Source organism: Entelurus aequoreus, linkage group LG12 (assembly GCF_033978785.1).
Source record: "Entelurus aequoreus isolate RoL-2023_Sb linkage group LG12, RoL_Eaeq_v1.1, whole genome shotgun sequence".
Classification (NCBI taxonomy): Eukaryota; Metazoa; Chordata; class Actinopteri; order Syngnathiformes; family Syngnathidae; genus Entelurus; species Entelurus aequoreus.
Genome location: NC_084742.1, coordinates 47,601,502 through 47,629,485, shown reverse-complemented (window position 1 = coordinate 47,629,485; position 27,984 = coordinate 47,601,502). Strand labels below are relative to the sequence as shown.

Genomic DNA, 27,984 nt, shown 5'->3' with positions numbered 1-27,984 from the left:
CGAATAATGGACAAAATCATAAAAGTTAAGTAAGTCATATATAATTTTTATAAATGAAACTTTAAACATTTAAATTTTTTCAGCAGCCTCAGACCTATCCATAGATATTAAGATTGTATTATTTGTAAGGTCTTTGTTTGTTTTTTGTAAAAAAATTAATGAAAAAACTATATCTTCTTTTATTAGGAAGTGGAATATTTGAGAGGCAATATGTCCTGGGTTAGGGGTCTTTCTGTGTGGAGTTTGCGACCCCGAGAGGTACAAGCGGTAGAAGATTGATGGATGGATGGAAAGTATTTCGGCACATATCTTTGCTGAAACTGAACGTTTGTTCTCATGTAAATAACGTTGAAGACTCCATCATTGCAAGTTACTTAACCACACAATTTGTCGTCATCTAGTGGTGTATAGGTGCCATTGCACATTTACACACCGACAACGGATGCCAAATGTTTTTAAAAGCACACCTCTCTGCAGCAATAACAACCCACCACGATCATGGTTTAGTGCATTTAAGTCGTTTGTTGGCAGAGTTCTCAATTTGAATGAACAACTATGCAAAAACACTACATTAATGAATAATCGGACGGATGGATGTCTCTCGCATTAACTTTTGGTTGAGAAGTGTAATTAAACCCGAAACTGTTTCCTTGTATTTGAAGGGGGAGGCTTATAAGATCCAATCAGTATTTGTGGTGTAAGCATTATAACCTGTCATGTTTTTTGTATATTGAAAAATATGTGTACAATGGGAGTCAATGGGCGACCAAAATGGTCAAAGGGGCTAAGTGTATAATAAATTAATGTCTACTATTTGGAATAACTTTGCAACAAGTGCCATGATGCCATTTTAAAGATAAACATGTTCAAAATGTATTACCATATACCAAGGGTGTAACGGTACACAAAAATTTCGGTTCGGTACGTACCTTGGTTTAGAGGTCACGGTTCGGTTCATTTTCGGTACAGTAAGAAAACAACAAAATATAAATGTTTTGGTTATTTATTTACCAAATTTGTAAACAATGGCTTTATCCTTTTAACATTGGGAACACTATAATAATTATGCCCAAAAATAGAAATAGCTCTGTGTGTGATGGATGTGAGCCACCACTAGGCTGATCAGTGCAACAGCAGGCAGTCATGAATGCTAAGGATAACAATAACATACATATACACACAGGGTCGATTGCCAGGGTTAATGTGGTCAACATATATCAAATAAAAACTAAATAAGATAAGGCTCAGAATGATTTCTTAACAAAACCTTTCTACATACTGTATAAAGTGCTTTTTTTGCTTGATTGATTGAGACTTTTATTAGTAGATTGCACAGTACAGTACATACTCCGTACAATTGACCACTAAATGGTAACACCCGAATAAGTTTTTCAACTTGTTTAAGTCGGGGTCCACGTTAATCAACATTAAACTGCCTCAAGTTGTTGCTCAGATTAAATAAAATGACAAAACTTTTCTTCTACATATAAAAAGTGCAACATTAAACAGTTTCAAGTAAACTTAGCCTCAGATTAACTTTTCTCCCCCCCCCCCCCCAGCCTTTAACCCCGGTGACTTTCACTCAATCTTCATGTTTTTTGCCAGAAAAATCAGTTTATCCACATTGTCTGCAGAAAGAAGAAGTGTGTCAAAATCTAGTTTTTAATGCAATATGGTCTTAAATCTGCTGCTATAAAAACACCAACGGCATTTGTTATTGCTTTAGCCCTGCCTGACTCGCCGAGGAGAGGCTGCTTGAATGCAGTGTTTGCACGATGCTCGTCTTTTCCTTCGTTGAAGCGATGTTCACTTGGGGGTGGTGACGCTAAATGGGTTAGCATGTTTGACGTGTTGCCAGAAGCATACCCTACCGCTACTGAACAATGTTGGCAAACCGCTTTCGCTTTGTTGTCGTAGCCCGGTCGCTGCTAGCATGCCGTGTGTTGCGCCTCGGTGTGCATTGTTTACACAACGTGCGGTACGCTACTTAATATGTCCGTGTGGAAACTCGTTCGGTACACCTCCAAACCGAACCGAAACCCCGTACCGAAACGGTTCAATACAAATACACGTACCGTACACCCTTACCATATACTGTATATATGATTTATGACACCCAAAGACTTCCAAAGTTTGTGAATAAATAGATATGATAAAAATAGTATACATTTTGCGGCGTTTCAAGAGCCATTTTGAGCGTTGAGGAAGCTAGTCACGTGATCCGTGGCGTAGCATTATGAACCACAGATACCCTCCCCATCAACAACAATGCTAATCAAGCAGACTTTGTAAGCGCCATCAACGATTACTTTGGGAAAAAATATGATCCAGAACCTTATATTCTTGAGCCTGAACACAAATAGGATGAGCAATAAGTTTTAGAAGCCGAGTGCTAAACAGATGCAGCTTTATTGAAACACTAGCATCCGCAGCCTTGCTAGGTAAGAAACATACAAACGAACCATAATAAATCATAATAAAACAAACAGTTACTGTAATATTTCCACTCTCACTGCGATGCCGACCGACAGGACGCTCACATAATTCTGTTTAGATGAAGATTCAATCACAATCCTCATGAAGGGTTAAAAAAAAAAAAAGACCAGTGTCTTTTTTTGCCATGACCGGGGATGTGAAAGTCTACTAGCAGGTGAGAGATGCATGAATTTAAATCTAGAATGGATTTTTTGCGAGTTTGAGACAAAGCAGAAGCAGCCGCTGGGTTAGCGTGTCAACAATGGCAGCATAAGATAGTATTACTTCACTGCTATCAATGCGCTGCTAAAATAGGTTGTCTGTGTTGGCGCTTATAATTAACAGTATCACTCATATTTGGGTCATTTTCAGGTCACAACAAGGTCAAGATGGCAGCGCCCTGACGGGCTGCGGCTTGCAGACGCTCACGGTAGTAATTGAACATTTTGGCAAAAATACCGGAAAATTATGTGAAATTCATGGCTGGCTTACAGCGTGGACACTCCGTGGTCACATACGACCGCCAGACAATTCTGGATCGGGTCGTTTTGGACTGAAAGATGCGTGTATGTTGGACCTCCTCGCTAGCATGGGAATTCTACGCCGGCTACATCCAGCGGCCTTTGAAACAGCGGACCTAGTACCAGTGGGGACCGTCAACAGAAGAGACGTAAGCGGTGTGATCGGAAGCAGAAGCGGAGATGCAGAGCGGGGCTAACAACAAAGCTAAAGGCTAATCCTCACAGAACGCCGCTTCCTTTCATCCTGCTTTCAAACGTCCGTTTCCTGGAGAACAAACTAGACTACCTGAAGTTGGATTTAAATGCAAGACGCGAGATGAGAGACTGTTGCGCCATATTTCTAACAGAAATGTGGTTGAAATCATCCATTCCGGACGAGGCAGTTAGCATCGAGGGGCTAACTATGTTTCGGTCGGACAGGAGCAGAACTCTCACCGATAAATCCCGAGGCGGTGGTGTTCGTATATACGTCAACAACAACCAATAATGGGAAGATAGTATCACGTCACTGCTCTCCTGATGTAGAACTATTAACTATAAAATGCAGGCCATTTTATTTGCCCCGGGAATTCAGTGCTATGATCTTCACAGCAGTGTACATTCCTCCCAGTGCTAACACCAAAGAAGCTTTGAATGCTTTGTACTGCTCCATCAATGAACTGCAATCTACACATCAAGAGGGAGTTTTCATCGTGGCAGGGGATTTTAATCAAGCTAACATGAAAACTTTGTTCCCTCATTTTCATCAATATGTGAATTTTGCAACCAGGGGTGGAAGCAGATTGGACTTGGAGTATAGTAATATTAAACAGGCGTATAAAGCTGCACCACGCCCCCACCTCGGCTCCTCAGACCATCTATCTGTGATGCTAATTCTTGCATACAAGCCCCTGCTGATCAGGAAGCAAGCTACAGTGAAGCGGGTGAGGACCTGGCCAGAGGGAGCAATGTCAGCATTACAAGACTGCTTCGAAACCACAGACTGGGACATGTCCAAAGCAGCCGCCACCGAAAATCACCACACATGTGTGGAGGAGTATGCAGAGTCTGTGTCCGCATACATTCAGAAGTGCATGGAGGATGTCAGTGTGATCAAGAACATCCCCACACGGACCATCGAGAAACCCTGGATGAACAGTGAGGTACGTGCAATGCTGAAGGCTCAGAACAAGGCTTTTAAGTCTGGCGACATGGTGGCATTAAAAACAGCCAGAGCTAACCTGAACCGTGCCATTAAGGTTGCAAAGCGTGCTCACAGTCAGAAAGTGCAGGACTTCTTCGAGAACCCCACAAACACTAGACGAATGTGGCAGGGCATACAGGTCATCACGGACTATAAAGCTGCCCCCTGTCCCTGTGACAACAGTATCAGCTTCCTAGATGACCTTAACAACTACTTTGCAAGGTTTGAGGCACTTAACACCACTCCGGCGAGAAAATCCATCCCTCGCCCTGATGAGCAGCCGCTCAACCTGGACATAGCGGATGTCCGGAAAACCCTGAGGTGAGTGAACCCCCGGAAAGCACCGGGACCTGATGACATTCCGGGCAAGGCTGGGGTTCTCACAGACATCTTCAACATCTCGCTGACCCAGGCTGTGGTACCATCATGCTTTAAGACGGCCACAATCATTCCAGTGCCAAAAAAAAACACAATCTCCTCCCTCAATGGTTACCGCCCCGTTGCACTCACCCCCATCATAATGAAGTGCTTCGAGAGGCTGGTAAAGGAATATATTGTCTACAGACTTCCCCCAACATTCGACCCATACCAGTTTGCTTATCGCCCTAACCGCTCCACGGAGGACGCCATCTCCTCTGCACTCCACCTGAGCTTAGAACATCTGGAAGGAAAGGACACACACGTGCGGATGTTGTTTCTGGACTTCAGCTCAGCATTCAACACCATCATCCCGCAGCACTTGGTGAGCAAACTGGCCCCCCTTGTATTCAGTACCCCCCTATGCAACTGGCTGCTTGACTTCCTCACAGACAGACCCCAATCTGTGAGAGTGGGCAACAACACCTCCAGTGCCATCTCCCTGAGCACCGGCTCCCCCCAGGGCTGCGTCCTGAGTCCGCTGCTGTTCACCTTGATGACCCATGACTGCTGCGCTAGGACCACTACCAACCACATTGTGAAGTATGCGGACGACACGACAGTAGTGGGCCTCATCCGTGACAACAACGACACAGACTACAGGGAAGAGGTGAAACATCTGGTTGAATGGTGCAGAACCAACAACCTGGTCCTGAATGTCGACAAGACCAAGGAAATCATCGTTGACTTCAGGAAGCACCAGTCCAGCTACGCTCCACTCTTCATCGACGGTACAGCGGTGGAGATGGTAAGCAGCACCAAGTTCCTGGGGGTGCAGATAACTGACAATATGACCTGGTCCCTACACACCGGAGCTCTTGTAAAAAGAGCTCAGCAGCGCATGCACTTTTTGCGTAGGATGAAAAGAGCACAGCTCCCTCCCCCCATTCTAACCACATTCTACAGAGGTACTATAGAGAGCCTACTGACCAACAGCATCTCTGTCTGGACTGGAGCCTGCAATGCCTCAGACTGGAAGTCTCTCCAGAGAGTGGTGAGGACGCCGGAAAAGATCATCAGGACTCCTCTTCCTCCTATCCAGGAGATCGCAAAAAGCCGCTGCCTGACCAGGGCTCAGAAAATCTGCAAAGACTCATCCCACCCCCACCAAGGACTGTTTTCACTGCTGGACTCTAGAAAGAGGTTCCGCAGCCTCCGAAGCAGAACCTCCAGGTTCTGTAACAGCTTCTTCCCCCAGGCCGTAAGACTCTTGAACGCATCATAATTAAATTATCCCCTCAACTCCCCCCAAAATGGATTAACTCGCTGGAATAAAAAAGACAATATAACATACATCCATAAAAGTGGACGCATGTGAAAAAGTGCAATATATTCATCTGTACAGTAACCTATTTATTTATTTATATATGCACTTTATTGCTTTTTTATCCTGATTTTTATCCAACATTTCGTTACATAAGCATGAGCTTATGTAACGAAATGTTGTTTTTATCTGTACTGTAAAGTTCAAATTTGAATGACAATAAAAAGGAAGTCTAAGTCTAAATGGATTATTGTTGGTGGTTTCTGGATGTTTTGAGAGAGAGTATAATGGGCACTATAGAGCAATGTTTTTCAACCACTGTGCCGCGGCACACTGGTGTGCCGTGAGATACAGTCTGGTGTGCCGTGGGAGTTTATGTAATTTCACCTATTTAGGTTAAAAATATTTTATGCAAACCAGTAATTATAATCTGCAAATAAAGTGTCGTTGTTGAGTGTGTGTGCTGTCTGGAGCTCGGCAGAGTAACCGTGTAATACTCTTCCATATCAGTAGGTGGCAGCAGGTAGCTAATTGCTTTGTAAACGTCGTATCTAATGTTTGAACCAAAAATAAACAAAAGGAGAGTGCCCCTAAAAAAGGCATTGAAGCTTAGGGATGGCTATGGAAAACAAAACTGAACTGGCTACAAAGTAAACAAAAACAGAATGCTGGACGACAACAAAGACTTACAGCGTGTGGAGCAGACGGCGTCTACAAAGTACATCCGTACATGACATGACAATCAACAATTTCCACACAAAAAAAGCATAGCTTCCGCACAACTACAATAGTCTTGATTGCTAAAACAAAGCAGGTGCGGGGAATAGCGCTCAAAGCATGAAACTGCTGCAGGAAAATACCAACAAAACAGGAAAAGCCACCAAAATAGTAGCGCAAGACACTGCACACAGGAAACACCAAAAAACTCCAAAATAAGTCACGGGGTGATGTGACAGGTCGTGACACTTACTTTGAGACAAGAGCTATAGTGATGCATGGTTGGTTATGGTTTGAATTCATATCCAACAATTGCAACAATTACTGTTTACTGTCAATATCAACTACCGAGTTTACATTTTTTATGTCTTCTGCTGGTGGTGTGCCTCCGCATTTTTTCAATGAACAAAAATGTGTCTTGGCTCCAAAAAGGTTGAAAAACACTGCTATAGAGCAGTGGTCCCCAACCACCGGGCCGCACAAGAAATTTAAAAAATAAAATAAAATAAAAATAAATAAATAAAAATTCTTTTTTTTTTTTTTTTATTAAATCAACATAAAAAACACAATATATACATTATACATCAATATAAATCAATACAGTCTGCAGGGATACAGTCCATAAGCACACATGATTGTATTTATTTTTTTTTAAACTAATTTTCTAACGCTTATTCCCTTCGGGGTCGCGGGGGGCGCTGGAGCCTATCTCAGCTACAATCGGGCGGAAGGCGGGGTACACCCTGGACAAGTTGCCACCTTATCGCAGGGCCAACACAGATAGACAGACAACATTCACACTCACATTCACACACTAGGGCCAATTTAGTGATCCAGTTGCATCAAAACATACTGTCTGGTGAGTTTTCTTTATGAAGGTCTTGCATTTGTTTTTGACTCCAGCAGTGACAGAAAAAAACTACTACCACTGTAAGGTGAACTGTATTATAACAGCTGCAAGGAATAAATATGATTTTATCACTTAATTCCAAATCATTCCTTTACTGTTTTTCTCTGTGCAGGGTGGCCAAATTGTGCAGATGAGTTGGCTCTGGATCAACAAAGTCCATTAGCTTTTGTAACCAGGCAGGTTTTAGGCAGATCTTTTATGAGGGGGCAGTCAGAAATGTGAAGGGCGCATCATATATACACGCTTCTCCAGTTTGTTTTTTCTGTGCAGTAGTAACATTGCTTTCTTCCTTGAATTTGGTTTGTTAGCTATGTGTCCAACATGAACCTGGAGAAGTGGATTGCCTCTACTTTCAGACCTGTATAACTTGGGTGTACCGCCTGAAGACTAAGCTCCTGCTGGTATAACTCTTAAGGACACTAAGTACCGTAATACAAACCCTGACCACAATAGGGAAACAATCCCTCAGGGGGGGGACTAAAAAAATTAATGTAAAATTATCCTTCATCTACATTTTTAATCGATCATCACAAGATTTATCTTAAACTTGATGGCCTAATTGTTCATTTGAAACAGAGTTATTATTTTAGGAACTGAAAAAAACAGTAGTCCTTTGAATAAAACAAAAACCTTTTTCTCAAACTACAGTTTGGCCCAATCCAAATGTTCACCCTACTCACTACCACTAGCCCTCACCCACTACCACTACTGGAAATGAAGAAACAAGAGGTATAGCTTTGTATCTTCCCTAAGAATTGGGACACCACTTGCTACGTCACTGTATAGTTTACGTTTGGGCATGTAAACATAGTTATGTTTGCACATACATCACACCGTAACAACAACTAGGGGCGGCGTGGCGAAGTTGGTAGAGTGGCCGTGCCAGCAATCGGAGGGTTGCTGGTTACTGGGGTTCAATCCCCACCTTCTACCATCCTAGTCATGTCCGTTGTGTCCTTGGGCAAGACACTTCACCCTTGCTCCTGATGGCTGCTGGTTAGCGCCTTGCATGGCAGCTCCCGCCATCAGTGTGTGAATGTGTGTGTGAATGGGTGAATGTGGAAATACTGTCAAAGCGCTTTGAGTACCTTGAAGGTAGAAAAGCGCTATACAAGTATAACCCATTTATCATTTATTTAACAAACAAAGATCGTTTTTTTATCATTCACCATGCTTCCGTTGATGGATAAACGAATAACTACATGGAAAAGAAGCCGCCATCGACAACTGTTGTCTCTTGTGAATTTTTTAAAGGTATGTAACGTTAATGTTTTCACATTCGCAAGCTGTTCATCAGTATTATAGCCTAACGTTAGCTAGGTTGGCTAGCAGGCTAACTTAACAAACTGACGTGTAATATGTTATATAACTTATGCAGAAATTAGGGAACTTTTCTGGCCCTCCCTGGGCAAGTCAGCATCTGAAACCCCCCGCTCTAAAGGGCTAGATTCATACCCCCTACCCCTTGTTATGCCCACTACCCCTATATGCAAAGAATAATTGGGACACCATTACCCTCCCGGGTAGGGCTGCACATTTAATACAATTTTAATCATGATCACAATTTTGGCCGTTACGATTAAATGTGATCGCTGGCGATATTAACATTTGAAAAGCAGGCTCTGCTGCATATCAATTCAAGTACTTTTACAAGCAACCCTCAGCCAACCACCAGGGGGTGACCGAAAGACTGTGTAGACTCATGTGAGAGAAAGTAAGAGTGAGTGAGAGGGTGACTGACAGTTGATAAGCTGCCGCCTGTGGCTCCCGAAAATATTTGGAAAAATAAATGTATTATTACATTAGCGCCCTTCTCTCCCGTAGAGTGACCCACATTTTAACCCCGGAACAAGTCTGCATGCCTCCTCATTACCTAGGCATCTCTCCCTTCGTTCCCGCAAACCCGGAAATGGTCCCGCACGTATAAACCAACAAACGCCACAACAAGTTACAAGGCAAAGCTGTGTTGGTGTGCACATTTAAACAAATTATTTAGTTGTGGCGACATTAAAAACGCATTAAAAACACTTCCCTTCTTTCCTCAACCACCATTGTTTGCCCTCGACGTGAAGCTAATAATCCAAATAGAAATATATTTGCTCACAGAGCGGTTCGTCGGTGCAAAACCCCGACGTACAGACTATCGTAAGATCAACCGTGCACCGAGGCACCCCATAGCTTTTGCATGTCCCACTAATTTACACGGAGAAACTTATAAACTAATTTTTATGCTATGCCTCTGGCAAAGCAGGTATGCATGTGTGTTGTGAAACGGAGTTGCATGCATCCCTTCATTGTGATTTGTTTATGAGTGGGGTAGACCTGGAAGCAGCAAATACACATACCTTTAACTTACAGTTGTATAGATGTCACAATCGATGGCTCGGCTGCTGATGGCATCATATAGTGTCAAGAATAAAATGTGTACCGTAATTTCCGGACTATAAGCCGCACCTGACTATAAGCCGCACCAGCTAAATTCAGGGGAAAATACAGATTGCTTATATATAAGCCGCACCCGACTATAAGCCGCAGGGTTTTGATGTGTAATTACCGTAGTATATAGGGGTTCCTGCTACCACGGAGGGGATTGTCGGGATAGAGATGACTGTTTGGGAACACGAAGCGTCCCATTTATTAACAATAAATCTTTCAGTCATTCAATCAAACTTTCACATCTTTGACATGGCGAACAGCATTCGTGCAGAGTACAAATAATACAACGGTGCAAAGTAATACAAAGTGCTCGCCTGTACGTTATCAAAATAACCAGCCTACCGGTATATGAAAAGTCAGTCTTTAATCATTGTGTCATCGTCTTCCTCCTGCGTACTAAAACCACCGAAATCCTCTTCGTCGGTGTCGGAGAAGAACAGGCCGTAAATAAGCCGCACCGTTGTATAAGCCGCAGGGACCAGAACGAGGGGAAAAAGTAGCGGCTTATAGTCCGGAAATTACGGTAATCACTTTTTCCCAGGTGTCCACATTTCACGATGTAGAATACGTTAAATAAACAAATTGTTGTTTTGGCGACCTCAGTGAGAAATTCTACTTCCTCATGTAACAAGGAAAAGCATCTGATTGGCTCTCCTTCGTGGCTAACCCCCACTCTCTGTCATATGTACGCTATTAAAAAACTGATTGTATATATTCCAAACTTATCCCACCCATCTACAAGACGAAATTAAATATGATTCGATTTTGTTTCTGACAACACTTTCGTCTCGTTTTTGTCTGTGTGTGCACGGACTCGCGGAACCTGACACAGGAGAGGAACAGAGATGAGGCAACATTATACTAAAGTGTGTCCTGTCCCTTTTTTAGCAAATGTCTCCGCTAGTGCCGCTCATTATTAACATGAATCCAGATTGTACATAGTTTCCTTTTTTTTGCTTGATGTTGTTCGTCTTTTTTTTTTAACCTTTTCCCGGATGAATTCGATCCATTTTTTAAATGGAACATCAAGCTGAAATCACTCACTCAATAACAAAAACCAAAGACAAAGACCTCTTTGTCTGATATAAAAACAGGGAGTTCTGAAGGTGGAAAAAAATTACCAACCTTGAGGTCATCCAGCGATCGTGCCAGGCTAAGACGTTTTGAAGAGCGCCGTTTGGAAGCACGCAGGATGCCTATACCCCAAAATCTGGAGACCTGTCAGGAAAATCAAATGCATAGAAAATATATAAATCACTACGCTGCCAAAATCACCCCAACCACAAATACAATATACCTTACATTTATTTTCTTCAATTAACAATCCTTACATTTATTTTCTTCAATTAACAATCAACTATAATTGTAATATCTAGCAATCTTTTTCATATTATAATTGAATAACAAGAAAACATTTTAAAATTAAAATAATAACAAAAGAATAAAATACATTGTGTTAAAATTGCCACTAATGTTAAGACTGGATCATTTGCGCCTCATGGTGCACACTGTACAGAATATAAATGTAAACTTTATAAAAAATAACAATTAAAAGAAAATTTATTATTATGTGTACAAGTCTAATTACCATAACTTAAGGGAGAAAATGTTGTAATTTTAAAAAGATAAAGATAAGTTGGAACTTAATTTGAATATACATCTATTAAAACATTTGTGTAAAACAACATGCAATTGGTTATAGATGGAATAAATATTTGTTTCTGTTTTAATTGTGCATTATTGTTTTTTTTATTCTTAGTGTCATAAATAGAATAGTGCTACTATATAATCTATATTGCACTTCCAACAGTTCAATGCAATGGTCATTTTCATGTCAGTATAATTCCATTAGTGTTACTTTTTTCTCTTGCTTGCAATCACATTTTTTACTATAATCAAGAAAGTTACATTTGATTTATGTTTGACCAGTGAAACATCCTACTATATTTTCAAAATTATAACGAAAATGAAATGTTTTGTGCTTCTCTTATTTTAGTTTTTCTAAAATAGGGTAACAATTTCGATGGTTTTATTACATAATGCACCAAATTGTTACATTGTATTCCAAAAAAGTGCAGCACCTGTTGTTTAGGTAAAATAAAGTCAATATTACACAATAACTAAACAAAAGCCAAAGCTTCCATCTACTACTCATTTAAATATTTTCATTTTTATCATCAAATTTCACCTGTGTCCAGAAACTGAATTTGTAAACATTAGCAAAAACCACAAAAAACGTGATTTTTCGAAAACAAAATATTAATCTAATCATTAGTATTGCTCATATACTGATACTATCCTTTGTATTTTAAAACCACTGATTTATGGATCAATATAACCTCTCCTTAATAGCTGCTTATTTTCTGCTGTAATGCGATTCCATCTACATATCTGTTAAAATCAACTAAGCACTAATTCTTCTGTTGTTTCAAGCAAACTTAGTGTTAGTGTTTTCTTGTCACCTGCTGCTCTCGTGTGCAATGCGCTGCATTTTTAGCTTCTTTTTCCAGTTTCCCCGTTATAATAATACTTGTAAGAAATGTAGTTTCTATGCGGAAAAAGCTTAAAGGGGCCGCACCACACAGAGTATGGCCTTAGTATTAGCTGCTAGCCACGTCTGTCAACAGAAGGAGCAAGCTGCAAGGTATGAGCTACAAGTGTTTTTTGTGAACCCTATTTGAAAGGCACACATATATCGAAATCGCCAATCACAAAAGAAGCATTTGATTGACCACAGATTAGCCATTTTCCAAGGAAAATGGCTAATCCGTGGTCAATCAAATGGAACAGCACGAGCCGGATATTTTTTTTTGTGCGTCGCCATCTTTCTGAACGCATCGACTCGAGGCACGTAACATCAACATACCGTATTTTCCGCACCATAAGCCGCACCTAAAAACCACAATTTTTGTCAAAAGCAGACAGTGCGGCTAATAACCCGGTGCGCCTTATATATGGATTAATATTCATATTTATTTTCATAAAGTTTAGGTCTCGCAACTACGGTAAACAGTCGCCATCTTTTTTCCCCGTAAAAGAGGAAGCGCTTCTTCTTCTACGGTAAGCAACCGCCCCCATAGAAGAGGAAGCGCTTCTTCTTCTACTGTAAGCAACCGCCAAGGTGAGCACCCGCCCCCGTAGAAGAAGAAGCTCGCGGATATTTAATTTCATTTGTTTTTCTGTAAAGACAACAAAATGTCTCCTACTAAGAGACACGCGTACAAGGTTCCACTGACTTTTGATATTCATGTGAACCGCACTGTGGATACAACGGGAACACGTACGGTGAATATTCGCACCACAGGGAATGAGAAGTCGTCCTACTGTGGTTGTAGCTTGCCATGCTAACGGCCAGAAACTTCCGCCCACGGTGATATTCAAAAGGAAGACCTTGCCAAAAGAGAACGTTCCAGCCGGCGTCATCATAAAAGCTAACTCGAAGGGGTGGATGGATGAAGAAAAGATGAGCGAGTGGTTGATAGACGTTTACGCGAAGACACCGGGTGACTTTTTTCACGCAGCGCCGTTCCTGTTGATCTACGACTGCATGCGCGTCCACATCATCGATGGTGTCAAAAAACAAGTGAAGCACACCGAAGAAGAATAATTCGAGGGATTTGTGGATGAGTAATAACTTCAGAAAGTGAGCTTTAAATGTTTATTTTGTGTGTTGTGTGACACTAACGTATGAGCAACGTTGAGTTATTGATGTTGCTATTGCTCTGCACTATTTTGAGTGTTACTATTTTTGTGATTGCACATTTGCACATTACATTTTGGGAGTGAACAGAGTTGTTAGAACGCTGGTTTGTAATATATTATTAAAGTTTGACTGACCTATCTGACTGTTTTGTTGACATTCCCTTTAGCGTAGCGTAGGTGCGGCTAATAGCACGGGGCGGCTAATAGGTAAACAAAGTTTTGAAATATGCCGTTCATTAAACGTGCGGCTAATAACACGGGGCGCCTTATGGTGCGGAAAATACGGTATGTTACACATTGTGCGAATTTTGACATTCAATCCTTAAAATTACAATCCTAATAAAATTACAATCCTAATATTCTTATGTTTTCTCTCGAACAAAATTATGCCGTTATTCTCAAGTGTAATGTTTTGAAAACTGCAGCAAATTTAGTTTAGTTAAATGGCAGGCACAACTTGTTGCTAGCGAGGCAGGGTTACTTATATATTTTACTTTTCTGCATATTGCGACTCACATTTTTGGTATCTTTGTGTTCTTTCTCTCTCTGCTCCAGAAACTTTTTGGTCCATTCCTCTTTCGGGGCCTGCATCAGCATCTCGGCCGAGCAGTATCTGCTTGGGATCTGGTTCGTGGAAGTTGGCTGGTTCTGAGTGCCACTTGATAACCAGTTGTTGTTGCATGTCACCCAAGGTTCTAAATCTGATGTGTGCCACTTGGGCTTAGAGAACCACCGCTGGCTTCCCCTCAGAGGGAGAGGCGGTGGTGGAGGTGGTGGCTTAAACTGGAACTTGAGCCTCGGTGGGGGGCCTCCGTACAAGTTAGCAAGAGAATCGGGGCCAGGTAGCGACTCTGAAAGGGAGCTGCCACTGTTGTGAGTTCTGTCCCCATTATGGCAGAGGTTTGTTGGGGTGTTGTCTTCAGGATTATCCCATGGACAGGTTGGGAGGAGGATCCCGAGGTGGTTTCGGATTACTGAAGGAAAATCCCTCTCTTCAGGGGGTGAGTTGCTGCCTATGCCGCTAATCCCGCTGTCTCCACTGCTACCTTGTTTCCCGATTTCTTTGGCTTGCTGCTGAGCCTCCAAGAACAGTTTGGCTCTTAGTCTCTTCACAGCGTCTCCCATGTCACTGTAGAGGACGGTTACAAACTTAAGGACATCTGGTGGGGACTGGGGGAACTCCAGGCAACTAAAGGTGTCTGGATCAGGAGTGCAGTTTAAACCAAAGCGTGCCGCGATTCCTCTATGCTCCTCGTGGTTTCCCAGGTCTGGATCCATGAAGAAAACATGGCAGGAGGCCCTTAAGGGACCATTATGTGGGACGCTACCGCTGAAAATGTGCGCAGTTGTGACCAAGCAAAAAAAACGAGGGTCCTCGGCACACACGGCTCCCAAGACTAGGTTTTCTGTGGGAAAGGCGGCCAGAACAGCGCCAACATCGTCGCAAAGTCGGATGCAGTCAAACGTGATCCTCATCATCACCAGGGTATGGGTGTCCTGCTCGGTGCCCAACTGGCGTATTCGCTCTCGGATGGCTTTTAGGCAATCGTCCTCAGATTCAGTTGTGTTTAGAATCAATTCTGTCGAGCTCAGGTAGCCCACCACTAGGTTCATGTTTAAAACGCCCCAATGTGGGTTGGCTTTCTCTGTAAAATCTGAATCCAAGTCATTTGTTTGTTTCACAACCCTCCACTGATTGGACCACTGCGACATAGCCGGTTCCGACAGGGGTCTTGGCTTACTAGCTGGAGTACGGTGTAATTCGTCAGAATTGCTCGGATCATGTGAGACGGTACGGAAAACGTTTTGGAAAAAACCTTTCTTGGGGCTTATTACGAAATTGTCATCGCTAAGGATAGGGTTTCCAATGACCCGTCCATCGGCGTGGACGACCAATCGCAAAGGTCCAACACAGCTACCTATTAGCTGCACCACAGTCTCGTGCAGAGCAGCGGAAACGTCTGCCCCGTTGATAACCATGATGCGATCGCCTTGTTTGAGTCCCACCACATCCGCAGGGCTTCCCTCTAGGATGCTGCTCAGCACACACGGCTGCTGTCCTGTAACAGTGAATCCGTAGCCCGCTCGACCACGGATGATCTCAATGCTTCTCAGCTCGCCGGCTGTACTTAAATCTAGACGCCGCTTAGCGCCCTCCTGTTGTCCCTGGATCTTCATTGTTGCCAGAAAATCGTTTACTGGTTTTTCCAACACTATTGTGTTACTGTCGTCATCCTGCAGGTAACACAAAGAGACAAGGACAATTAAAACACTTAAACAAACCCTAGAGATACTTCTATATTTACCACACTTTCTTGTGGTTCTCAAACTTCTTTCGCCAAGTAACTCCTCAGAAAAAACTTGGCTCTCAAAGTACCACCATAATGACCAATATTAAAATACAGTAGCGTGGTAGGCCTAAGTCAGACTTACTTAAATGGCAGCCCACGGGCCACATCCGGCCAAAGCTTTTGATTTGGCCCACCAAACATCACCTAAATAGGCTTGATGAAATAATTCAAACTAAGGTGGTTCATGAATGCAGTACTGCCACCACCTTTCAGGGCACAACAGTGAGGCAAATGTGTCACAATGAAGCAGCAGTGGGGTGTGTAGAAATAGACTACTCAAAAAAATGCACTATCGACACTGACAAAAATCTAAATAAATTGTGAAAATCTGACTTTAATAGCAACTGGACAACAAAAATGAATGTTCTGCCCAAGCCAGTGCTCGAGACATTGTGTTCTGTCGGACATTTTAAGTAGTGGACACACCAGACCAGAAACAACGGTAGAAACCCACATATGTAAGCTTCATCATGAAACTTGGTCCGGTCTTTGTAAGTAGATATTGTGCAAAAAGATATTTAGTTTGTTTTGTATTGAAACTGATGACTTTGTGATGTCTTTAGTATTCATAGTCATGTTGTTATTTGTCTGAGTAACTCTCTGGCGAGCAAAGCTTGTTTAACACCATCCATCCATCCATCTATCTTCTTCCGCTTATCCAAGGTCGGGTCGCGGGGGCAGCAGCCTAAGCAGGGAAGCCCAGACTTCCCTCTCCCCAGCCACTTCGCCCAGCTCTTCCCGGGGGATCCTGAGGCGTTCCCAGGCCAGCCGGGAGAACGTGTCCTGGGTCTTCCCCGTGGCCTCCTACCGGTCGGATGTCCCCTAAACACCTCCCTAGAGAGGCGTTCGGGTGGCATCCTGACCAGATGCCCGAACCACCTCATCTGGCTCCTCTCGATGTGGAGGAGCAGCGGCTTTACTTTGCGCTCCCCCCGGATGACAGAGCTTCTCACCCTATCTCTAAGGGAGAGCCCCGCCACCCGGCGGAGGAAACTCATTTCGGCCGCTTGTACCCGTGATCTTGTCCTTTCGGTCATACCCAAAGCTCATGACCATAGGTGAGGATGGGAACGTAGATCGACCGGTAAATTGAGAGCTTTGCCTTACGGCTCAGCCCCTTCTTCACCACAACGGATCGATACAGCGTCCGCATTACTGAAGACGCCGCACCGATCCGCCTGTCAATCTCACGATCCACTCTTCCCTCACTCGTGAACAAGACTCCGAGGTACTTGAACTCCTCCACTTGGGGAAAGATCTCCTCCCCAACCCGGAGATGGCACTCCACCCTTTTCCAGGCGAGAACCATGGACTCTGACTTGGAGGTGCTGATTCTCATCCCAATCGCTTCACACTCAGCTGCGAACCGATCCAGTGAGAGCTGAAGATCCTGGCCAGATGAAGCCATCAGGACCACATCATCTGCAAAAAGCAGAGACCTAATACTGCAGCCACCAAACCGGATCCCCTCAACGCCTTGACTGCGCTTAGAATTCTGTCCATAAAAGTTATGAACAAAATCTGTGACAAAGGGCAGCCTTGGCGGAGTCCAACCCACACTGGAAACATGTCCGACTTACTGCCGGCAATGTGGACCAAGTTCTGACACTGATCATACAGGGAGCGGACCGCCACAATCAGACAGTCCGATACCCCATACTCTCTGAGCACTCCCCACAGAACTTCCCGAGGGACACGGTTGAATGCCTTCTCCAAGTCCACAAAGCACATGTAGACTGGTTGGGCAAACTCCCATGCACCCTCAAGGACCCTGCCGAGAGTATAGAGCTGGTCCACAGTTCCACGACCAGGACGAAAACCACACTGTTCCTCCTGAATCCGAGGTTCGACTATCCGGCGTAGCCTCCTCTCCAGTACACCTGAATAGACCTTACAGGGAAGGCTGAGGAGTGTGATCCCCCGATAGTTAGAACACACCCTCTGGTTCCCCTTTTTAAAGAGAGGAACCACCACCCCGGTCTGCCAATCCAGAGGTACCGCCCCCGATGTCCACGCGTTGCTGCAGAGTCTTGTCAACCAAGACAGCCCCACAGCATCCAGAGCCTTAAGGAACTCAGGGCGGATCTCATCTACCCCCGGGGCCTTTCCACCGAGGAGCTTTTTAACTACCTCAGCAACCTCAGCCCCAGAAATAGGAGAGCCCACCACAGATTCCCCAGGCACTGCTTCCTTATAGGAAGACGTGTTGGTGGGATTGATGTGGTCTGTGAAGTATTCCCTCCACCGATTCACAACATCCGCAGTCGAGGTCAGCAGAACACCATCCTCATCATACACGGTGTTGATAGTGCACTGCTTACTCCAGTGGTTCTCAAACTTTTTTTGTCATCCCCCACTTTGGACAAGGGGGAGTTTTCAAGCCACACCTGCCCCCATCGCCCCAACAGAACGCTAATGCCAAGCTTAACATTTTCAAATTTATCGAACATCAAGTAACATCAAGTTTTATACATTCAAACTCAATAACATAAAATAAAATCAAGTTGAATAATAAATAAAATAACTGTGCAGCTGTGGTATAACTTGCATCAAGTTCAATATCAAATAAAATAACTTGCATCAATTCAATAATAAATAAAACAAAAGTGTTATAACTTGCATCAAGTTCAATAATAAATCAAAAAAAGTGTTATAACTTGCATCAAGTTCAATAATAAATCAAAAAAAGTGTTATAACTTGCATCAAGTTCAATAATAAATCAAATAAAAGTGTTATAACTTGCATCAAGTTCAATAATAAATCAAATAACTTGCATCAAGTTCAATAATAAATAAAACAAAAGTGTTATAACTTGCATCAAGTTATAAATATAAATGATAAATGGGTTATACTTGTATAGCGCTTTTCTACCTTCAAGGTACTCAAAGCGCTTTGACAGTATTTCCACATTTACCCATTCACACACACATTCACACACTGATGGCGGGAGCTGCCATGCAACGCGCTAACCAGCAGCCATCAGAGGCAAAGGGTGAAGTGTCTTGCCCAAGGACACAACGGACGTGACTAGGAAGGTAGAAGGTGGGAATTGAACCCCAGTAACCAGCAACACTCCGATTGCTGGCACAGCCACTCTACCAACTTCGCCACGCCGTCCAAGTTCAATAATAAATAAAACAAAAGTGTTATAACTTGCATCAAGTTCAATAATAAATCAAAAAAAGTGTTATAACTTGCATCAAGTTCAATAATAAATCAAATAAAAGTGTTATAACTTGCATCAAGTTCAATAATAAATAAAACAAAAGTGTTATAACTTGCATCAAGTTCAATAATAAATCAAAAAAAGTGTTATAACTTCCATCAAGTTCAATAATAAATCAAATAAAAGTGTTATAATTTGCATCAAGTTCAATAATAAATCAAATAACTTGCATCAAGTTCAATAATAAATGAAAATAAAAGTGCCACTTTGCAATCCTTGCCAAAAAAAGGAAGACAGGGCAAGTGAACATGAGTTTTACAGTACTCCAGCATTAGTGGCTGCAATGAGCCTGTTTTGCACTGCACAGCTTTTCAAATCGGGGTTGCAGGCTTGACACTGCCACTGTTAAAACCTCATTGAATTCGGGGCTGAGCTGCCTTGACGCGAGTGTTTCCCGGTGAATGACACATTGTGTCCAATGCGCATTTGGCGCAACCCTCTTTATTAGAGCCTGCAGCCCGTTTCTTGACTTTGCCATGCGCGCCATCAGAGCAAAAGCCCACACAGTTTTCCCATTTAAGGTCGTGTTCTTTGAGGAAACTGTCCATTATCTTGAACAGCTCATCAGCAGTGGCTCTATTTTTTATGTATTTGCAAAACAGCAAATCCTCGCACAGTGACTCGCCATTCACAAAGCTTCCGCTTAGCCCCGCCCCCATTAGTTACTGTTGCTGTCTGTCAAACTTTCGCTCCTACCTAGAATGTAAAGCATACAGGAAAAATAAGTAATTTACATTTATCTATATAGCGGATTTCACAGACAGAATCACAAAGTGATTTCCAGTGTGTATAGAAAATGAAAGCATAGTAAAAAAAAATATCAAAGAATATAATAATAAAAAAATAAATAAAATAAAAGTGAAATTTCCTCCCGTTCCTCGCGCCCCACCTGTCATGTCTCTATTCCCCACCAGGGGGCGCGCCCCACACTTTGAGAAACGCTGGCTTACTCTTCCTGAGGCAGCGGATGGTGGTCCAGAATCGCTTCGAAGCCATCCGGAAGTCGTTTTCCATGGCTTCCCCGAACTCCTCCCATGTCCGAGTTTTTGCCTCCGCGACCGCTGAAGCCGCACACTGCTTGGCCTGTCGGTACCTGTCCGCTGCCTCAGGAGTCCTATGAGCCAAAAGAACCCGATAGGACTCCTTCAGCTTGACGGCATCCCTCACCGCCGGTGTCCATCAACGGGTTCTAGGATTACCGCCACGACAGGCACCAACTACCTTGCGCCTCGACAGTCCACTCGGACTCAATGTCCAGCACCTCCCTCATGACATGTTCAAAGTTCTTCCGGAGGTGGGAATTGAAACTCTCTCTGACAGGAGACTCTGCCAGACGTTCCCAGCAAACCCTCACAATGCGTTTGGGCCTGCCAGGTCTGTCCGGCATCCTCCCCCACCATCGCAGCCAACTCACCACCAGGTGGTGATCGGTAGAAAGCTCCGCCCCTCTCTTCACCCGAGTGTCCAAAACATGAGGCCGCAAATCCGATGACACAACTACAAAGTCGATCATGGAACTGCGGCCTAGGGTGTCCTGGTGCCAAGTGCACATATGGACACCCTTATGCTTGAACATGGTGTTTGTTATGGACAATCCGTGACGGGCACAAAACACCACTCGGGTTCAGATCCGGGCGGCCATTCTTCCCAATCACGCCTCTCCAGGTTTCACTGTCGTTGCTAATATGAGCGTTGAAGTCCCCCAGTAGAACGAGGTAATCACCCGGGGGAGCACCCTCAAGCACTCCCTCGAGTGAATCCAAAAAGGGTGGGTACTCTGAGCTGCTGTTTGGCGCGTAAGCGCAAACCACAGTCAGGACCCGTCCCCCCACCCGAAGGCGGAGGGAAGCTACCCTCTTGTCCACTGGGTTGAACTCCAACATGCAGGCTCTGAGCCGGGGGGAAACAAGAATTGCCACCCCTGCCCGTCGCCTCTCAATCCTGGCAACGCCAGAGTGGAAGAGAGTCCAGCCCCTCTCGAGAGAACTGGTTCCAGAGCCCTTGCTGTGCGTCGAAGTGAGTCCGACTATATCTAGCCGGAACTTCTCCACCTCGCGCACTAGCTCAGGCTCCTTCCCCCTTAGCGAGGTGACGTCCCACGTCCCAAGAGCTAGCTTCTGTAGCCGAGGATCGGACTGCCAAGTGCCCTGCCTTCGGCTTCCGCCCAGCTCACATTGCACCCGACCTCTATGGCCCCTGCTATGGGTGGTGAGCCCATTGGAGGGGGGACCCACGTTGCCTCTTCGGGCTGTGCCCGGCCGGGCCCCATGGGGACAGGCCCGGCCACCAGGCGCTCGCCATCGTGCCCCAACTCCGGGCCTGGCTCCAGAGGGGGCCCCGGTGACCAGCATCCGGGCGAGGGAAATCTGAGTCTCGGTTCTTGTATTTCCATAGAAGTCTTCAAGCTGTTCTTTGTCTGATCCCTCACCTAGGACCTGTTTGTCTTGGGAGACCCTACCAGGGGGCATGGAAGCCTGAGACCTTGGGCTCTTGAAACTGCGGCCCTCTTCATTATGTAGTTGAATAGCCCTGGGCTAAATATTATTTAACCCTTGTGTGGTGTTCAGGTCTGTGGGACCCATTTTCGATTTTTATTAAAAGAAAAATGATACATTTAAGTAATTTTTCAAACTGAGACTCACTGGCTTTGGCTCATTTTCTGTGAAGAACATATATCAGAATACATATTTAATGACCACACACCATACACCCCCCCCTACACATTTCTATTACATATAAGATGTCCGGGTCCGCTGGACCCGGGGCTAATAGAAGTGTGGAAATTGATGTTCTGTGTGCCACACACACGCACCCCCCCCCCCACACACACACACACAGCAGGCCTAGACAGGTGGAGGACAGAGTGTAGGTACACAGAACATCAGAGGGTCAAATGTGCGAGAAAATGAGAGCAGACAGTGTTGACAAACAATGTTGCAACTTTGTGTGGGAACCGCAGGTGCACAAACACAAAAGAAGAATCCCTGTGGCATGCAGAAACTGGCAGAGAAATTTCCATGCAACGTCCATATTGTTGTTACTCAGCCAGTGTTTGTGGGTCTTAGACTTAGACTTAGATTTACTTTTTATTGTCATTCAAATTTGAACTTTACAGTACAGATAAAAACGAAATTTCGTTGCATTAGCTCATGGTAGTGCAGGATAAAAAAGCAATAAGGTGCAGATATAAATAAATAGATTACTGTACAGATAAATATATTGCACTTTTGCATATGCATCCACGTTTATGGATGTATGTTATATTGTCTTTTTTATTCCAGCGAGTTAATCCATTTTTTGGGGGAATTGAGGGGATTATTATGATACGTTCAAGAGTCTTACGGCCTGAGCGAAGAAGCTGTTACAGAACCTGGAGGTTCTGCTTCGGAGGCTGCGGAATCTCTTTCTAGAGTCCAGCAGTGAAAACAGTCCTTGGTGGGGGGGGGGGGAGTCTCTGCAGATTTTCTGAGCCCTGGTCAGGCAGCGGCTTTTTGCGATCTCCTGGATAGGAGGAAGAGGAGTCCTGATGATCTTTTCCGCCGTCCTCACCACTCTCTGCAGAGACTTCCAGTCTGAGGCACTGCAGGCTCCAGTCCAGACAGAGATGCTGTTGGTCAGTAGGCTCTCTATAGTGCCTCTGTAGAATGTGCTGAGAATGGGGGGAGAGAGCTGTGCTCTTTACATCCGACGCAAAAAGTGCATGCGCTGCTGAGCTCTTTTTACAAGAGCTCCGGTGTGTAGGGACCAGGTCATATTGTCAGTTATCTGCACCCCCAGGAACTTGCTGCTGCTTACCATCTCCACCGCTTTGCCGTTGATGAAGAGTGGAGCGTGGCTGGACTGGTGCTTCCTGAAGTCGACGATGATCTCCTTGGTCTTGTCGACGTTCAGGACCAGGTTGTTGGTTCTGCACCAGTCAACCAGATGTTTCACCCTGTAGTCCATGTCGTTGTTGTCACGGATGAGGCCCACTACTGTTGTGTTGTCCGCATACTTCACAATGTGGTTAGTAGTGGACCTGGCGCAGCAGTCATGAGTCATCAACGTGAACAGCAGCGGACTCAGGACGCAGCCCTCGGGGGAGCCAGTGTTCAGGGAGCTGGCACTAGATGTGTTGTTGCCCACTCTCACAGACTGGGGTCCGTCTGTGAGGAAGTCAAGCAGCCAGTTGCATAGGGGGGTACTGAATCCAAGGAGGGCCAGTTTGCTCACCAAGTGCTGCGGGATGATGGTGTTGAATGCCGAGCTGAAGTCCTGAAACAACATCCGCACGTTTGTGTCCTTTCCTTCCAGATATTCTAAGCTCAGGTGGAGTGCAGAGGAGATGGCGTTCTCTGTGGAGCGGTTAGGGCGATAAGCAAACTGGTATGGGTCAAATGTGGGGGGGAGTCTGGAGACAATGTATTCCTTTACCAGCCTCTCGAAGCACTTCATTACAGATGTTTTTTGGGATAAGGTAAACATCTGTTCAGTATTTTAACATAAAAGTGTTTGATTGTGAGGCATTAAAACTCAGCTTCTCAGTGGCATAGTGGTTAGAGTGTCCGCCCTGAGATCGGTAGGTTGTGAGTTCAAACCCCGGCCGAGTCATACCAAAGACTATAAAAATGGGACCCATTACCTCCCTGGTTGGCACTCAGCATCAAAGGTTAGAATTGGGGGTTAAATCACCAAAAATGATTCCCGGGCGCGGCACCGCTGCTGCCCACTGCTCCCCTCACCTCCCAGGGGGTGAACAAGGGGATGGTCAAATGCAGAGGACAAATTTCACCACACCTAGTGTGTGTGTGACAATCCTTGGTACTTTAACTTAACTTTATAGCCACAAAATGCAACGGGTCCATCAGACCCACAAACACTGGCTGAGTAACAACAATAAGAACACCACACAAGGGTTAAAACAAGGCAGAGGTTTTATTTACCAAGTATATCTAATGTTTTTGGCCACTGTAACATTACACACAGTTTGAACAGTAACACTGTGTTTGAATGGAGAAAAATAAAACACTGTATTTAAATCAAGTGATTCTTTGTCGTACCACTATAGGTGCAAGTACGACAGTTTGAGAATCGCTGGTCAAGATAAGTGTTTTTTAACAGTTAGGCCGCCAAAAAAAATCTATTTCTCAGCTCCGTGGTACTTAGTTGTAATACACTTTTTCCACAACTTGTGGCAGTTATAGCAATCTCAAACAAACAGAAGAAGTCTGGAGCTAAAGTTATAGAGACATTAAGTGATGTAATGTTGATTAGTGGCCACTAGGTGTCAGAAGACAACTCACTCACTTACAAATATCGTATCAAAGACTTTGCACAGTTACAGCATATTTAGAATGTATCTGCACCCGCCGCGGGTGCAGATCTTGGTGCTGTGAAGCTGTATTTTCATTCACATTTAGTTAAGAAAAATATTCATAATCAATTTAGTTTATTTATTTTAGCACAGCATAATTGTATGTAAAAAAAAATCTCAGTATATCTGGTTAGTACTTATTTTCCTAATTAGCCTGATTCAAGCCTTAAAGAGGAACTGCACTTTTTGGGGAATTTTGCCCATCGTTCACAATCATTATGAGAGACAAGAACACATGTCTTTCTTTTTAGGATCATAAAAGTGATTTTAAAAAATGCTTGCAAAATTCGGCTAGTGGAAGTCTTCAAAAACCTCCATCAACGTTTTATATACACACTGCAAGTATATTTATAATGTAGTGACAAGACACGTTCATAGCAATATGTAATTTTGGTCATTTTATGAATTACCGGAACGTCTTTCCTCAGCACATTTATTTTCGTTTCCATAGCAGCGCACTTCCGACAACAAATGTGTGTTCCTACTTCCGTCAACAAACGTATGTGTTCTGATCCCAGCAGACTTTGTAAGAAACAACAAAGACGACTATTTTTGGACTAATGAGGATTCACAACCTTATCTTTTTGAAGCTGAATATACAGGGGATGAACTGCTGCTTATAGAAGCGAGCACGAACAGAGGGTGAAATGTTGGAGCAGACGGAAGCCGAGAGAGTGAGGTTGGTGTGACTTGCGGGTATAGATGTGGGACTTGGAGTCAAGCTATGCGAACATATATGGCGTGCTTACTCAAAGTCAACTTTAAAAAACTTCACAGACCAGCTGGATCAAACAGACAACTGTCCATTGAGTGAGTCACTATAATATTGATCATGATACATGCAGCACACCATGATTGTTTTCTTACCACTACATACACTGTCGAGCTAGCTGTGTACAAACAAAACATGAAATGTGAGCTAATAATACTGTAATATGATTGTTCATGTTTTTCAGGCAGTACAGATTGGTGTCCTATCGCATTGTGTTGTGCATTACAAACTCAAAAGCCATTCGGCTGCTGACGCAAAAGCTAGGTTACTTCTTTCCATAGCGAGCTTACTCCATAACATGCCGTCGCAAGACGATGTGTTACTACACTAGATAAACAGTTCCTCGGTGTTCGCTCTTACAAAAACAATGTCGCCACAGCTTGGTTATTATACAGATTACAGAACGTAAATATACAGATTACAGAACGTAAATGAAGTATTGTTGGTGGTTTTTGAATGCATTTTTAAAGTGACTTAGAGGCAGAATGGATTGTTACCATTAGCTGCATTGCCAGTCACAAGCCAATTTTTACACATTAGAATGCAAAAAAAAAAACTTTTGTCTTCTTGTCTGTCATTAGGTTTGTGAACGACAGGCAAAAAAAAAGTGTAGTAAGTTTATGTGTTAAAAAAATGAAAATCTTTGTTTTCACATAATTTTACAAGATTTTGAATTGGAAGTAAATTAGATATTCTTGCATACAATTAAAATCAAGACATTGCTAAATCAGTGTTGATCTTTGAGCGGAAAAGTTAGGCCCCAAGGTCAAAAAGTTTAAGATCCCCTGGACTAGATAATATGTACTGACTACGCTTTGGAGTAAATTTTAGCATAGATTTTACTCCACACCACAGTCACATTTTTATCTCGCTTTCTGAGGCTGTCTGCATGTGGTTTGTGTGTTAAGGCGTTCTGTTAAGTTACAAATAAAACCCTGCATGACCCACCCTCTCGAAAATTATCAGAATTTATTTTTTGAAACACAGTTAAAGATATACATATCTAAGAAGAAGAACATCATATTTTTTTTCAATCTCAGTTGAAAATATTTTTATAACTGTTTAACTTTATAAACAGTGGATATGGGGATCCTGCTTGCTTAAATATAATAATAAAACTGTTAATAAATAGATATGTTATAAATTATAATATGTATATATATATATATATATAAGTACATATATACATATATATATATATATATATATATATATATATATATATATATATATATATAAATAAATATGTATATATGTACTTATATATATATATATATATATATATATATATATATATATATATATATATATATATATATATATATATATATATATATATATATATATATATATATATATATATATATATATATATATATATATATATATATATTGCCATTTGCCAAACAACTGATGAGAAGCACTGATTTATACAATTAATGAAAGAATAAAAATACAAATTGACCATTTGAAAGTGATGTTTACTAATAGAAAATGTCAACTTGAAAGAACACCGCTAATTCTTTGTTTACTGCAGAATTAAGTTGGTGATGTCAAGCAGAATAACAAAAAAAAGTAACTTTGAGAGGAAAAACATACCGAAACAGAAGCGAAAGTGTGGCCCTAAATCGAGGTATGGACCGTAGCGTGGGTTACCTGTACCATTGCACAGCAAGTAAACACAATCAAAGATAAGAACAAAATGACCATTGTCAAATGTTAGCATATATTGCCTTGGTCTAACATAGCGGAAATATCTGTTAGAAGACACTGCAGTAGTAAACAGTAGGGATGCAATGGTACTTAGTATAATTCTGCCCGGGACAACCAGCCTTTAGTGAAATTTTTTTTTTTTTATATTAAGATCGGATGATATGACAAAAATAACCGCGATCTTGTTTGCCATATCGCCTAGTCCTGTATGTGAAAAGCACAGTAGTATACATTAACATTTCTACCTCATCACATATTGTGGTGAGATCATTAATGTATGTACAAAAAAAAGGGGTCCGAGGACTGAGCCTTGTGGTACCCCTATACTACACCTTTGTAGGGACGACAATTTGTTTTTGATTCTGACGCATTGAGGGAAGTTAATCAAATAGGAATGCAGCCATTTGAGTGTTTTGGATGAACATTTAAATTCAGTTAACTTGTTATTCATATTATATTTTTATATTGCATACATATAAATGCATAAAACTGCAAAAATAACCAGTGAGGAAGACATGTTACTTTTAGACTGTCAATCAACATATTCTTGTCTCAAGATGCCAAACATTAAAACAATATGCAATCATTTACTTTAAAAAATATTTGGATTTATGCATGCAGACTCAGAGGTTTTGTCTACATCATGCTCTTAAATGGAAGAAATAACTGATAGAAATTGTACAGAGTTTATAATGTAATGTAATTGTAATAATAATAATGCAAATGACCATTTAATATGATATCAAATTGTATTTCTCATTACTGTAGAATCGTTTACTGTTGTACTGTAATGTTTACTATTGTACTGTAATGTACTGTAATAAACAAACAAAAAATAAAATGGACTCTCATCTCTTTAAGAAAAAATGTACTTAAAGGCCTACTGAAATTAATTTTTTTTTATTTAAATGGGAATAGCAGATCCATTCAATGTGTCATACTT

The 27,984-nt window shown here is 42.7% G+C and overlaps 1 protein-coding gene across 2 annotated transcripts in view; it reads right to left on the bottom strand.

Moving 5' to 3' along the window:
• The window catches only part of LOC133662285 (regulator of G-protein signaling 12-like), a 165,519-nt gene that overhangs the window by 122,517 nt on the left and 15,018 nt on the right, over window positions 1-27,984 (bottom strand). For both annotated transcript variants that reach the window (XM_062066151.1, XM_062066152.1), the window contains exons 2-3: window positions 14,142-15,860; window positions 11,049-11,141 (exon numbers count right to left, since the gene is read on the bottom strand). In XM_062066151.1, the coding sequence (XP_061922135.1) occupies window positions 11,049-11,141; window positions 14,142-15,860 (1,812 nt within the window). The remainder of the gene's footprint in view (window positions 1-11,048; window positions 11,142-14,141; window positions 15,861-27,984) is intronic.